The 14,935-nt window shown below is 47.7% G+C and overlaps 2 protein-coding genes across 10 annotated transcripts in view; one reads left to right on the top strand and one right to left on the bottom strand.

The window, feature by feature from the left end:
- Positions 1-14,935, top strand: part of LOC109897308 (dedicator of cytokinesis protein 7-like) — a 44,032-nt gene that overhangs the window by 17,104 nt on the left and 11,993 nt on the right. For 3 of the 9 annotated variants that reach the window (XM_031827434.1, XM_031827435.1, XM_031827441.1), the window contains 22 exons: positions 52-214; positions 4,186-4,303; positions 5,265-5,335; positions 5,525-5,663; positions 5,879-5,980; positions 6,066-6,152; positions 6,285-6,516; positions 6,767-6,931; positions 7,156-7,331; positions 8,808-8,909; positions 9,524-9,610; positions 10,162-10,257; positions 10,507-10,647; positions 10,860-10,973; positions 11,460-11,630; positions 11,786-11,925; positions 12,024-12,193; positions 12,656-12,804; positions 13,227-13,409; positions 14,127-14,253; positions 14,351-14,432; positions 14,597-14,828. In XM_031827434.1, coding sequence (XP_031683294.1) covers positions 52-214; positions 4,186-4,303; positions 5,265-5,335; positions 5,525-5,663; positions 5,879-5,980; positions 6,066-6,152; positions 6,285-6,516; positions 6,767-6,931; positions 7,156-7,331; positions 8,808-8,909; positions 9,524-9,610; positions 10,162-10,257; positions 10,507-10,647; positions 10,860-10,973; positions 11,460-11,630; positions 11,786-11,925; positions 12,024-12,193; positions 12,656-12,804; positions 13,227-13,409; positions 14,127-14,253; positions 14,351-14,432; positions 14,597-14,828 — 3,047 coding nt within the window. The remainder of the gene's footprint in view (positions 1-51; positions 215-4,185; positions 4,304-5,264; positions 5,336-5,524; positions 5,664-5,878; positions 5,981-6,065; positions 6,153-6,284; positions 6,517-6,766; positions 6,932-7,155; positions 7,332-8,807; positions 8,910-9,523; positions 9,611-10,161; positions 10,258-10,506; positions 10,648-10,859; positions 10,974-11,459; positions 11,631-11,785; positions 11,926-12,023; positions 12,194-12,655; positions 12,805-13,226; positions 13,410-14,126; positions 14,254-14,350; positions 14,433-14,596; positions 14,829-14,935) is intronic. The other 6 variants (XM_031827442.1, XM_031827437.1, XM_031827443.1 and 3 more) reach the window with 3 other exon arrangements.
- LOC116374461 (uncharacterized) lies at positions 680-2,723 on the bottom strand. The gene is made up of 4 exons (XM_031827445.1): positions 2,183-2,723; positions 1,367-1,516; positions 1,147-1,257; positions 680-1,036 (listed from the first exon to the last, which is right to left on the bottom strand). Exons 1-4 carry the CDS (start codon positions 2,486-2,488, stop codon positions 995-997), a joined length of 609 nt encoding a protein of 202 aa, XP_031683305.1. The 5' UTR covers positions 2,489-2,723; the 3' UTR covers positions 680-994.

Below are 14,935 nucleotides of genomic sequence, written 5' to 3'. Positions count from 1 at the left end.
GTTTACTAGTGTAACCTTGTTTTTCTCTCTTCTTGCTCCTTCTGTCCCTAGCCCAGCTGAAGATAGACATCTCTCCTGCCCCAGACTCTCCTCACTACTGCCTGTCTCCTGAGCTGCTCCATGTCAAGCCCTACCCTGACCTGAGGGTGCGCCCCACCAAGGAGGTGCTGGAGTTCCCTGCCCGCTACGTCTACTCCCCTCACACCACCTATAGGTCAGTCTATACCACTTAAATCACCGACAGGTCAGTCTACACCCCTCACACCACCTACAGGTCAGTCTACATGCCTCACACCACCTACAGGTCAGTCTATACCCCTCACACCACCTACAGGTCAGTCTATACCCCTCACACCACCTACAGGTCAGTCTATACCCCTCACACCACCTACAGGTCAGTCTACACCCCTCACACCACCTACAGGTTAGTCTGCACGCCTCACACAACCTACAGGTCAGTCTATACCCCTCACACCACCTACAGGTCAGTCTATACCCCTCACACCACCTACAGGTCAGTCTACACCCCTCACGCCACCTACAGGTCAGTCTACACCACTTATATAATCTACAGGTCAGTCTACACTGCTTATATCACCTACAGGTCAGTCTACACCCCTCACACCACCTGCAGATCAGTAGACTCTTATACACTGTCATAGATCACACATACCACAGCTCAGAAATGATATTTTCAGATTTTTATTTGCACACAAAATATACAAAATGACAGCAGTAAAGAATGAATTAGAATTAAAATAAAGAACATGTACATATAAAAAAGGGCATGTGTTGAACACAATTAAAAGTATTCAGAAGTATAATACAGTGGTATAAATATGTAATGTTATTGTAATTCAGTTTATTGGGTGGGAGTATTTGTTCTGTGTGAATTATGCTTGTATGAGTAGACAGGGTACTTAAGCACCAGGGTAAAGTCATGGAGTGTAGTTTCAGTAGCTACAGTAGCTGGTGTTGAGATTCAGTGGAACCATCAGGTGATGTGACGAAGGACTGGCTGTCTCCTGGCTTCACTCTGAAATAAAAAGCAAAGCAAACTTCGTCAAACACGGCGTCCATCACTACATCAATCATGGGCAGATTCTATTTAAAAAATGTCAAACTATGTTCAGCTATTATACCCACCAGTTTCTGTAGCTTGGTCAACTGTTGGTTCTGACTCTCAATGCTCTGTTTTTGGAACTGTGTCCATGTTAGCAGGCCCTCCAGAACACTGGAGTGTTTTAATGCCCTATCCTGAAAACACACACGCACATCTGAATTTATGAATGGAATAGAACATATTGAGTGTGTTGGCATTGGATTGTTTGGCATAATCTGTGAGTGATTGAGAAGTGTACCTTACCTTTAATTCCTGTATGCTGTTGGCGGGGTAGTTCTGAAGGTATGTCTCCAGGTTGATCACCGTGGTCCTAAGCTCTCCCTCTTCCTGCTCCACTCGGGCAACCTTGCCTTTGGCCTCCTCAGCCTTTGACTGCAGCCCAGCCATCTGGCCCTTGGAAAAGAGCATCTGGCTTTAAATCCTCTCCCTCCCACTGATCTTAGACCAGCTGCTCAAACTGCCTTGGCCTCAATATACACTGGCTGGCCAATGCCATTCTCACCCTCCTTCTGTTCTCAGAACATTAGGATCTATATTGAGTAAACAAAATGAATATGTACATGGCTCTGTGTTTATGTTGAATAGCTAGCCAGATAGTTGAGTGCTCAGGTTCATGGCAGTTATTGGCCCATTCAGCCAAATAGCCAATGGTGTCTGTTCAGCTGTTCTCTCTCCCTGTTGGAGCCCAGAGGAATAGAGCTTATCTGACTGACTGGGATTTCAGATTGTTGGCAAAGCAGGGTTATCTCTGTCTGACCTGTCGCTCTGTGGAGTGAAATCCACAAATTGATCATAATTTTAGATGCTTAACCCTCTCAAAACGCCTCTACCAATTGATGACACTGTCAGAGTTAGTTTGACGTATCTGACTGGGTATGTTTTCTCCAGTAAATAGATACATCTACTGTACACCTGACAGAGTAGCTAAGGTGCAAGATCCAAATTCTACTGAATAAAAAGCCTCTGCACACTTAGATCTATGCACATTTCAGTCATTTAATTGGCAGGTTTCCGTTCACAGTAGACCTTCGTCAGAGCAGGACGAGTATGTTTCCTCACCTGTATCTGTCCTAGCACCTGTCTCATCTGTCTGTCCTTCTCTGCGGCCTGGCCTGCCTCCTGGCCCAGCCTCTCCAGCCTCTCCTCATGTCTCCTCAGCGACCTCTCGATCCGAGCGAACTTGGCATCGGTGCTCTCGTAGACGTGGTGCAGGGTCTCGCTGAACTGCAGCACGCCGTACATCAGCACGTTCATGTCATCAATGGGGGCAGCCTGGTTGTTCTTCTGGGCCTTCCGGACGGGGCTGGCTGGGATCCCTGTTAAACACATGGCCATACACAGCAGGCAGAGTAGTGTGGCCCTCATCCTGACCTGAGGAAAGAGGCTATATAGAGAGATTATTTATTTATCTCTTCAGAGAGACCATCGACTTGATATCTCGTGAGAATCGCCCAGTGCCCCTTCCTATGCCTGTTTGTCTTAAAGCTTTGTTAAGGCTGTTGTTGATCCTCAGTTGTCAAAACGTTTCCCTGGGTTCATTTTCTCAGCTGTATGTATAAGTGCCTCAGGTCTGTAGTATCTTTTTAGTCTCACATCGGATATCAGTAATGATCCGGCTCTTTTATATTGGGTGTTCAAAATGACTGTGAAACATTAGCTCAGTCATGGTCCAATCAGAGATCAGCTCTGTGGCCTTAGTCAGGCTGACCTTGGCATTCATCCCAACCTCTGGAGTAACTCTGTCAGGCCTCCAGGTGTCAAATACACATGACCTACATTAACATCAACTGAGTCTCTGTTTGTCCTGGTAGATATGGACCAGGGCCTGGTTGCATAAAACATCTGAAGTTTAACTTTTAAGTCCGATTCACAAAACATTTTAAGGTGAATTTCTCTCTTAAATTAAGTGAAAAAGTTAATGGTGCCCATGAGGTCCCTCAAGTGCTTCATTCAGTATGGATATCAATGTAAACAGCATTTGTGAAGGTGAATGTTTTCCTCTGCTCTGGTTGCAAAAGGAAAACCTCAACCAGCTAGCTAGCTACTTAGCTAAACAATGGAAGGTGCACAATCAATGGCTACAAAGCCAGCTGGCTAGTTAGCTACCTACTCTTTAAGTTAGCTTGATGTTTTAGAAAGTAATAGAAACAAGTTGAGAAAAAGGTAACTAAAATAAATGTGTTTCATTTGTTTCTCCTGTCTTGAATGTATAAGTTATATTTTGCAATCTCCCTAAATAAATGCTCTTTGACAAGACCTTCAGTCAGTAAATCAGGTCGTCTCCATGGTAACCAGAATTTTTCTTCCACACATGCCTTCAAACTACCGTAAAACCCCTTAAGTACCCTTAAGTATGCCCTTACCTATGGGAAACGTTTGAGGGGCTTTGCAACACCGTTCAGCAATTATCTTAGCTAAGGGAACATTATTCCGTAACGTAAATCCTTAAGAGAAACACTTAAGATGTTTTATGCAACCGGGCACAGTATTATATTGGGCTGACCATCAGACCATGGCAATATGTCCCACTGCTCTGTGTTGTTTGTGAGTGTGTGGATACTAGATAGATTAGCAATGTTCTTGATAAACAAATTATATTTTGGATTGGAATATACTGGTATGCTCGGATGTTCTTTCACATGTTTGACTTGGACAGGAGTTGAAGGTCACTCACACCCTGCTAGGTCTCACATGGTTTCTCTTTCCCAATCCTTATCACTTTTTATAGGCGTATTTGTTAAGATTTATCTTTGATTTGTTATAAATCTGCGGCGATTACCTAATACTATCCTCTAATTTTTGTTAGAAATTCTGTTTTTGTTCCAGAAATGTGGTAAGTAGTCACATGCCAGATATAATTGATTTGACCATGCATGCTCCCTGTGGTCCGTGCGTTAGTTAGTAGGGAGGATATGTTGGCAGGTAGCCGCAGCGTGTAGGTTAGCTGAGCTGAATCTAGAGTGTAATGACCCCTCTATACCTTCCGGGTTGTATTATGGAATTCAAATTCACTGCCATTTCTTTCTTCTCCCTCATCTTGTCCTCCTCCTCTCCACTTCTAGGAACCTGCTGTATATCTACCCCCAGAGCCTGAACTTCAGCAGTCGGCAGGGCTCAGTCAGGAACATTGCTGTCAAGGTGCAGTTCATGGCAGGAGAGGACCCCAGTCTGGCCATGCCGGTGAGTGATTGGCCTGCTTCACCAGTCCACCAATCGCTAAACAGGAAACCTCTTCAGATTTGTAACACCGTGCTCTCAGGACAATGGTGTCCCTCACACAGAAAAGCCTGATGCTGTGAAATATGATGTGCCCCACGAGTAGGTCACTCTACAAGAATGTCCAGTGTGTTTAACTGAATTGGGGGTAGGTAACCCTAGTTCCTGTTTTTTTTAAATGGTTAAAACAAACTGAAGGAGGGATTTTACTACATAATTAACTTCCTGTCTGAAAGCTGTGGTGTTGTTCAGTCTCAGTGCAGTGGATTCTTAATCCGATTGGAGCCTTTAGGACACACCCTAATCTAATCTGGGACCCTGGCAACAATGTCCTAATCCATTGAAGGAGCCCTGTGGAGACTTCTAAACAACTATTGGACATATTCCCAGTCCATAAGATGTAAAAAAATAAAAAACGGTCAAATTCAATTAATGATGTTTAGAAACCAGCTAATTATAAATTACCTAATTTTAAAGACTTCCAACTGTAATGCTAAAGAACCGTAGGTTACATCTAATTTAGTATGACATGTTATTTACATAACAGTTCTGAAAGGATTCTGATAAATATGGACATACAGAGTTACAAAACATTAGGCCATGACAGACTGACCAGGTGAAAGCTATGATCCCTTATTGATGTCAATTGTGAAATCCACAGTGTTGATGGAGGGGAGGAGACAGGTTTAAAGAAGGATTTTTAGGCCTTGAGACATGGATTGTGTATATGTGCCAGTCAGAGGTAGGTAGTAGGTGCCAGGCACCGGTTTGAGTGTGTTAAGAACTGCAACGCTGCTGTTTTTTGTTTTACACTCTACAGTTTCCCTTGTGTATCAAGAATGCTCTGAGGGCAAAAGGTGGTACGGGGGGATGTTTTGTACATGGGCATAGATCCAATAAAAACTGTCTCCTCTCATCATAATAGGTGATCTTTGGGAAATCCAGCTGTGCTGAGTTCTTCACAGAGACTTATTCACCCGTCATCTACCATGACAAGTAAGAGCCCGTTCCCTTCCACACCTTTCCTGTTACACTCATCCTCTCTTTCTCTCTTTCCTCCTCCCCTTCCCTCTCTCACCTATCTCTCTCTCTTCCACACTCATCCTCTCATTCTGTCTCTTTCCTCCTCCCCTTCCCTCCTCCTCCCCTTCCCTCTCTCACCTATCTCTCTCTCTCTCCCCTCAGGTCCCCAGAGTTCTATGAGGAGGTGAAGATGAAGATTCCAGCCAACCTGACAGACAACCACCACCTCCTGTTCACCTTCTACCACATCAGCTGTCAGCCCAAACAGAACACACCCCTGGAGACCCCTGTGGGATACACCGTGAGTACACTTCTCGAGGACCCGGAGGTTTTTCCACTTACCTGGCCAGGGAAAACTATGGACCCAAGTTAGGGTGCCTCCCTACCCATTACATACCTCAGTTACAAGCTACTAATATTTATGCCTTTGAAACACTGGGAGTGTCATCAGTGTTTGGCTGTGTCTTTTATTTATGAGTGATGTAATAATGGGCATTAAACTGTCTGTGTCCACAGTGGATTCCTCTGATGCAACATGGCCGCCTACGGACCGGTTCCTTCAGTCTGCCCGTCTCTGTGGAGAAACCACCACCCAGCTACTCCGTCCTCACCCCTGACGTAAGTGTGTGAGCACATGCATGCTTTTGTATGCTTGGTCTGTGTGTGGCTGAGTTTTGATGTAGGTAATGTGTGTGTATTGCAGGTGCAGCTTCCAGGCATGAAGTGGGTGGATAATCACAAGCAGGTGTTCAATGTGGAGGTGACAGCTGCCTCCTCAGTTCACACTCAGGTAACTCTCTTTCTCTCTCTCTTTCTCTCTCACTTCTCTCTTTACCTCACTTTCTCTAATCCTCTAGTCAATGGGATTGTAAATTAAATGAATACCCCCGTCCCGTCCCCCCAATGTGACTTTGTCTCTTAGGACCCCCACCTGGATAAGTTTTTCACCCTGTGTTACGTCCTGGAGGAGTACTCGTTCCCGTTCCGTCTGAAGGACTGTATCATCAGTGAGGCCAATGTGGAGGGTGAGCTGAAGGACAGCATGACCGGCCTGCGGGGGGCGCTACTCGACACCTGCGTCCGCTTCCTCCACCAGCTGCTCTCCAAACTCATCCTGCTCATCGTCCACCCGCCCGTCATCGCAGGACAGATCGGTGAGTGGCTTGGCGACTTTACAGAGGGTGGCCATCTTAGATTGACTCATCCCTCATGGCCCTTTCATGATCCTCATCTCTCCCGCAGAAACACTCCTGGTCAAATATTCTAGGATCTAGGATATATTTTCAAATCATTTACGTCTACGCTCGATTGAGCTTGCCTTGTACAATGGAATAAATGGAACAGTCCCAAAAGTGCAAACCCAGGTGTGATCTCTGCCTCTTTTTCTCCATTCCCATCTCTCAGTGAACCTGGGCCGTGCAGCGTTCGAGGCCATGTCCCTGCTGGTCAACCAGATCCATAAGAACCTGGAGGGGAACCAGGACCAGCATGGCAGGAACAACCTGCTGGCCTCCTACATCCACTACTGCTTCCACCTGCCCACTGCTGAGCCTGCCATGCCCCCTACTGGTGAGGAATGGAACAGCAGGCACTGAAGATTCACTATATCTCCACACCAGCTGTAATGATGTAATCCCAATGCTTTCAAGGAAGGGTATTTTAATCTATCCATGTCTCTGATGTGCTTGGGTGTCATTAATTTAACCTTGTGGTTGGAGAATTCTCACTCAACTACTAAAATGAACATAAGTGTGTCTTTTGGTATCAGTGCCCTCCTCTTCTCCCTGACCCAGGGGGTGCCACCCCGGCCTACGAGCTGCCCATCCAGTATGCCACATTGTCCAGGGCAACGGCCCGCCCCAGCACCCTTCACCTGGCCCGCTCCAAGAGCATCAGTAACTCCAACCCTGACCTGGCCAGCACCCCCACTTCACCTGACGAGGAGGTGCAGAGGATCATTGCCAGCAAGGTCAGTTCTACCTCCAATACAAATCAAATGGTATTGAATTGAGTTCTCTCGTTGGCTCCTCTCCGGTAATACAGCTATCTTAGACATGGCCTCTTTCCTGTCTAGGTACTGTAAATACAACCTGTTCTGTTCTCTGTCCTGTCTAGGTACTGTAAATACAACCTGTTCTCTGTCCTGTCTAGGTACTGTAAATACAACCTGTTCTGTTCTCTGTCCTGTCTAGGTACTGTAAATAGAACCTGTTCTCTGTCCTGTCTAGGTACTGTAAATATAACCTGTTCTCTTTCCTGTCTAGGTACTGTAAATACAACCTGTTCTGTTCTCTGTCCTGTCTAGGTACTGTAAATATAACCTGTTCTCTGTCCTGTCTAGGTACTGTAAATACAACCTGTTCTCTGTCCTGTCTAGGTACTGTAAATGCAACCTGTTCTGTTCTCTGTCTTGTCTAGGTACTGTAAATACAACCTGTTCTGTTCTCTGTCCTGTCTAGGTACTGTAAATACAACCTGATCTGTCCTCTGTCCTGTCTAGGTACTGTAAATACAACCTGTTCTGTCCTGTCTAGGTTCTGTAAATATAACCTATCCTGTCTAGGTACTGTAAATACAACTTGTTCTGTCCCCTGTCCTGTCTAGGCACTCTAAATACAACCTGTCCTGTCTAGGTACTGTAAATACAACCTGTTCTGTCCTGTCTAGGTACTGTAAATATAACCTATCCTGTCTAGGTACTGTAAATACAACTTGTTCTGTCCCCTGTCCTGTCTAGGTACTCTAAATACAACCTGTCCTGTCTAGGTACTGTAAATACAACCTGCTCTGTCCTGTCTAGGTACTGTAAATACAACCTGCTCTGTCCTGTCTAGGTACTGTAAATACAACCTGCTCTGTCCTGTCTAGGTATTGTAAATACAACCTGCTCTGTCCTGTCTAGCCATTGTAAATACAACCTGTTCTGTTTCTCCTCTAGTTGGGGAAGTAAAGGCACTATGTGACGAACTCCTGAATATGTTATCTGTGTGCTTATGATAGTGTTGCTGCCTCTTCCAGTCTAAACAGACACTTTCTCAAATTGGGGTTAAATGGCATTCTGGCTGTTTAAATGTACGCTGAATGTCTGTCCGACGTGTTTCCTGTGACTAAACAATCAGACTCCCCTCGTCCTGCTGTCGTGACCCTCCAGTGTCGTATCTTGATGTGCATGCCTGTGATTCCTGCCTGTCTGTGCCAATGGTTGGTTGATTCCACCGCTGTTGTCAATTATGCAATCTTGTGTGCCTATGTCTGTCTGTCACTCTGTGTTCTATCCCTCGCTATTCCCCTCCTCTCTCTCTCCCTCTCTTCCTTCCTTCCTTCTCCTCCCTCTAATTTGACCCTTGTCTCCACCCCTCCCTAACCTTCCTTCGCTCCCTCTCTCCCCCATGCCCTGTGGCTGCCTGTGTGTCGGTGTGGTGGCTGATGTGATATGATGTTCTAGGGGATAGACCGCTCCCACTCCTGGGTAAACTCTGCTTATGCCCCCGGGGGCTCCAGAGCTGTGCTACGCCGGAACCCCAACTTCACCTGTGAGCTCAAGCAGGTGCCAACAACCCTCCTTCCCTACCTTCAACTACCTACCTACCCCTCCACCATGGGTGCCGGTTCATTCAGTAACGAGAATTGTTCAGAACGTTGCAGAGAGAAGTATATCGACTAGAGCGGACGTGATTCCCTATTCTACACGAGCCAATGACGTCTGTTCTACCCGATACATTTCTATCTGAACATTCTGTCATGTTTTGTCCTCCAGAACCAACCCCATGTTCACCCCGTACCCAACAACACCCTCCTCGCTTGCCCTTCCCTCCTCCACTCCTATGTGGCTGCTGCGCTGTGTGTTTGTCTACGGCCCGTTCTGTCAGCTGTCTGTCTGTCATTGGTCTATTCCTTTTCGCCCTCCTTGGCTAAGCTCGACTCAGCCTCGTTATTCACAATGATGCTTTTCACTAGGATCACATTTCATCCTATCAACCGCATGGAACATCTGAACGTCACTGGCACTAACGTCAGTTCTATCCAAGCAGTCAGTTGAGTCCAGGAAGTCCTCTAGCCATCCATCACATTTCTTGTATTTTTCATTCATCTTTTTCCACCTTGCTGACTCCTGCTCTTTGTCTTCATCACTGTGTTTCCATCGCTCCACTACTCTGTCAGGCAAGTGATCGTGGCTGCAATCGCATGTCTGCCTTTGTAGACAGCGCCACCTTCTGTTCAGCTCCAACAAGACAGATTGCCAAGAAGGTACCGTTGTCATACATTGTCTAAAACACGATATTAACATCCTTGTCCATCCTCATCCATTCTGTGTTTGTCAGTATGTGTAGCACACACACACAGATGCTTATCAGTTCATACTGTAAGTGTGTGTGTGTGTGTGTGTGTGTGTGTGTGAGAGATAAGTAATTGTTTAATGCATTAGCTTTTGAATCTTGACACAGTCATCAAAGCCATGTATGACTGAAGTTCGTTATCTGGGATCTCCCAGAATAAGCCTACATTATAAGACTTGTCTAGAGTCTCATGTTCCTCTAATGCTACCTACAGGATTCATCACGTTAGTGTTCTACAATAATCCTGTTGTTAGCGCAGTAGTAGCTTTTCTCACTGTGTGTTTGTTAGCAGACAGGCAGCCCTACCTTTTTATGAGCGATTGTATGGTACTAGTGTTAGCTCAGTATTTTTACCTGGGTATTTTAGCTAGCTTTTCCTGCGTTAGCCTCCGTGTTGCTAACCGTGGTGTACTGCACTCTGCCTGGGTGTTTCTCTCTGACCCTGTTCACTTCCTGGTGTAGCTGCTCCATGAGGAGCTGGCACTACAGTGGGTGGTGAGCACCAGCACAGTGAGGGAGGCAGCACTGCAACAGGCCTGGTTCTTCTTCCAGCTCATGGTACGTATCTGAATGATGAGGATGATGACTGTTGTCTTGCATGGCATCGTTCATGAGATCTTGATCTTACTCACCCGTCCTCATCACACAGGCCGTTAATGGATTTCCCAAAATCAAGAGACAGTTGGTCAAATTTCTCATTTAGGGAAAAGCGTGAAGGAATATGATGTTTTATAGCCAGTGTTCATTTGAAGAATTAGATCCAATCCGTGATCCCTCTTTTCCTCCCTCCCTCTCCTCCTCTCCCAGACGAAGAGTATGTCCCACCACCTGTTCCTGTCCTCCCGGATAGACCTTCCCAGACGCCAGCGCTTCCCAGACCGCTTTGTGGATGACATCGCTGCTCTAGTGGGGGCTATCAGTGCTGATGTAGCAGGGCGATACCACAAGGTACAGTGGCCACAACCCAAGGGCCATTAGAACGGAATTGCAGAACATAGGAGTCACGTTTCCTTTTTTTAGGGAATACATAGTATACCTTCTGTGTCCTCTTAACCCTTCCCATATTCTCTAATCACTGACTTTCTCTCCCTCCTCTCTCTCTTGCTCCCTCTTGTTCTCCTCCCTCCCTTTCTCTCCCTCCTTCCCTGTCTCTCTCTCAGGATTTGGAGCTTGTGGAGAGGTTGAACAGCAGTCTGGCCTTCTTCCTGAATGACCTGCTGTCTCTCATGGACCGTGGCTTCGTCTTCAACCTCATCCGCTCCTACTACAAACAGGTACACACACACACACACACACACACAGGTTCTGTCATCTGCTCCAACGATAAACACAGACACCCACTCACCCACTCTCAGACACTGAGTGTCTGGTTCTACTACAAACAGGCACGTACGAACATGCATACAGACAGTGTCACTATTCTGCCGCTAAAGCCAGTATTTACACCCACTGTCAGTCATCAACGGAGTCATCACAAATGACAAACACACATGACATCATTTGCTTTTACAGCAACCAGTCTCTGAATACGTTGTCTTACACATCTGAACAATATCTCTCTCTCTCTCTCTCTCTCTCTCTCTGTCTCTGTCTCTGTCTCTGTCTCTCTCTCTCTCTCTCTGTCTCTCTCTCTCTCTCTCTCTGTCTCTCTCTCTCTCTCTCTGTCTCTCTCTCTCGCTCTGTCTCTCGCTCTCGCTCTCTCTCTCTGTCTCTCGCTCTCGCTCTCTCTCTCTCTCTCTCTCTCTCTCTCTGTGTGTCAGATTGCCAACAAGTTCCACACAGCCCAGAACCCCAGCTCTCTGACTGCTCTGAGAATGGACTTCACCCGCATCGTGTGCAGCCATGAGCACTATGTCACCCTCAACCTACCCTGCTCCACCCTCAGCCCACCCGCCTCGCCCTCCCCCTCCACCTCCTCCACCACCTCCCAGGTAACTCCACCTGGAGGCTCAATTAATTTCTAGGCAACACAATGATCTTGACCAAGGGCCAACTTTGTCATCTGCTGACAATCTGTAGTAATACTCTTGCTAGAAAGTCCTTCCTCTCTCCTCCCACCATCCATCCATCTCCCTCCTTCTCTCAGGGTTCAGCGTTCTCCAGTATGCACCAGGACCAGGGTGTGGCTAGTATGTTTGAGCTCTCCGTCCCCTTCAGACAGCAACACTTCCTGTCTGGCCTGCTGCTGACTGAACTATCCCTTATCCTGGAGCCTGATGGGGAGGGGTGAGGAGGCTTCACACACACAAGCTCACACACACACACACACACACACACACAACTAGACACACACGGCATGTACTGACTCATTCAGTCTCCCCCAGGGTGTTTTTCCTGCATAAGAAGGCCATCAGTGCAGTCCACTCTCTGATGTGCAGTCACGACGCGGACCCTCGCTACACGGACCCCCAGGTGCGAGCCCACATCGCCCAGCTCTACCTGCCCCTCATCCCCATCGTCATGGACACCCTGCCCCAGCTTCATGACTTCACAGGTGAGGAGGACACTGTAGGTCAGGGGTCAGCAACAGATTGACCACGTGCCAAAAACAGCCAGCAAGTCTTTTGGGGTTGTACTGAAAGACTGTTAAATCACCAGGAATTCGTTTAGGAAGTCTGTTCCCAAGTATTCCCACAAATAAAAAGAGAGATGTCTCAATGAAATTATTGTTATTCTCAAAAACAATCTGTTTTGGGGCTTAGTTATGGTCAATTTGCAGTGTACAAATTATTATAATTATGTTCTGGCCCCCCAACCATGCGCTCCGACAAAAATCGTCCTACGGCCTAATCTAGTTGCCTACCCCTGCTGTAGGTTAACCAGTATCATCTTCCTCTTCTCTGACCATGTGGCGTTGTGTTTAAACCCTGATTGGAGGTGGGAGATTTCATGCTAGCTAGTTATTCCGGCGTAGGTTGATAGAATCAGCAGTATGCTTTGTTCCTGTGCTTGTCAGACGCTTCTCAAGCCCGGGGCCGCCACGCCCCCGCTATGCAAGACGATGGGGACCCAGACAACGGAACCATCAGTCAGTCTGTCGCCATGGCGATCGCTGGCTCCCCGCTGCCGCATGCCAAATCCCCCAACTTCACCATGCCCACGGTGGTGAGTAATGAGAACCCATCAGCCCCCCTCTGCTGTGTGGAGCTTACTGCCTCAGGCTTTCATATCTCAGGCATTTTTATTAATCCAGTAACCCTGGTAACGATTGAACTTATTATCCCCCTCCCTCTGTTATTGAGATCCTTTGTAGTACACTTCCACACTAAGGTACAGTACCAGCATGGGGCAAATCCACAACACCAGAGGGGGTACAGCATGCCTTCTAATGACAGCCTCCATACTGAACTACCCCTCACTACCTGTAGATGGCTTACTGCTCATGAGCTCCTCTGACACTCTTTCTCATCCACACAGTTTGGAATGTGACACAGTTTGGCACGTGACACAGTTTGGCACGTGACACAGTTTGGAACGTGACATCGGGGAAAACTCCTAGCCCTAATGTAGGTGTTAATCTCTCCCAGGCTGGTCGTCAGTGCAGCTCTCTGTCGGCAGAGTGCAGTAGGACTCTGCTGGTGTCTTTCCTGTGGGTCCTGAAGAACGCAGACGCTGCGCTGCTGGAGAGCTGGGTGTCAGACCTCTCTGTGCTGCAGATCAACAAGCTGCTAGACCTGCTGCACCTCTCGGTGTCCTGCTTCGAGTACAAGGTAGGCACCACTTCTGTCCCCTCTCACTGATCAGACCGCTGTACCTCTCGGTGTCCTGCTTCCAGTACAAGGTAGGCACCACTTCTGTCCCCTCTCACTGATCAGACCTGCTGCACCTCTCGGTGTCCTGCTTCGAGTACAAGGTAGGCACCACTTCTGTCCCCCCTCACTGATCAGACCTGCTGCACCTCTCAGTGTCCTGCTTCGAGTACAAGGTAGGCACCACTTCTGTCCCCCCTCACTGATCAGACCTGCTGCACCTCTCGGTGTCCTGCTTCGAGTACAAGGTAGGCACCACTTCTGTCCCCCCTCACTGATCAGACCTGCTGCACCTCTCGGTGTCCTGCTTCGAGTACAAGGTAGGCACCACTTCTGTCCCCCCTCGCTGATCAGACCTGCTGCACCTCTCGGTGTCCTGCTTCGAGTACAAGGTAGGCACCACTTCTGTCCCCCCTCACTGATCAGACCTGCTGCACCTCTCGGTGTCCTGCTTCGAGTACAAGGTAGGCACCACTTCTGTCCCCCCTCGCTGATCAGACCTGCTGCACCTCTCGGTGTCCTGCTTCGAGTACAAGGTAGGCACCACTTCTGTCCCCCCTCGCTGATCAGACCTGCTGCACCTCTCATCCTTCACATGTTACCCCTGTTGGACTCTGAGACCTGAATACCTCCTATTATAACTGTTCTGACTGTTCCATCTCTGATTGGTTGTCCCAGGGGAAGAAGGCTCTGGAGCGTATCAACAGCCTGACATTTAAGAAGTCTCAGGACATGAAGGCTCGTCTAGAGGAGGCCATACTGGGAACCATCGGAGCCCGACAGGAGATGGTCCGTCGCTGCAGAGGTACCAGCACCAGATGGGGCATCATGGTTTGAGATTTTCTACATGCAATATTCCTTTGTGGTTGTTACAAGTGTCCGTATGCTTTGTTTTTGTTCAGAGCGGAGTCCATATGGTAATGAGAATGTCAGATGGAGGAAGAACGTCACTCACTGGAGACAGAACACCGACCGAGTCGACAAGTAGGTCCCCGCCATATGCACAGATTAATGCCGAGGTAGACCAATGACTCGATAGAACTTGTCATCAACGGTCTGTGTTCAGTATTTGTGTAGGCACATTGTATAGTGAAGTTTGTACGGATTTGTGTGTGTCTTGAGTGATTGTAAACCCTGTTTCGTTGCAGAACTAAGGCGGAGACGGAGCAGGAGTCCGTGGTGGATGGAAACCTGGCCACTGAAGCCTCTCTGGTCGTCCTGGACACGCTGGAGATCATAGTGAAGACGGTGCTGGTGTCAGAGCTGAAGGAGAGTGTTTTGGGCGGGGTGTTGAGAGTCCTCCTCCACAGCATGGCAGGGAGTCAGAGTGCCCTCTTCCTGCAGCACTGTTTCACTACACAGAGGGGACTGGTCTTCAAGGTGTGTGTGTGTGTGTGTGTGTGTGTGTGTGTGTGTGTGTGTGTGTGTGTGTGTGTGTGTGTGCGTGTGTGTGTGTGTGTGTGTGTGTGTGTGTGTGTGTCTGTGTG

This window comes from Oncorhynchus kisutch, linkage group LG6, assembly GCF_002021735.2.
Source record: "Oncorhynchus kisutch isolate 150728-3 linkage group LG6, Okis_V2, whole genome shotgun sequence".
In the NCBI taxonomy this organism is placed as follows: Eukaryota; Metazoa; Chordata; class Actinopteri; order Salmoniformes; family Salmonidae; genus Oncorhynchus; species Oncorhynchus kisutch.
The sequence above is the reverse complement of the archived record's forward strand: the minus strand, read 5'-3'. Positions and strand labels throughout refer to the sequence as shown.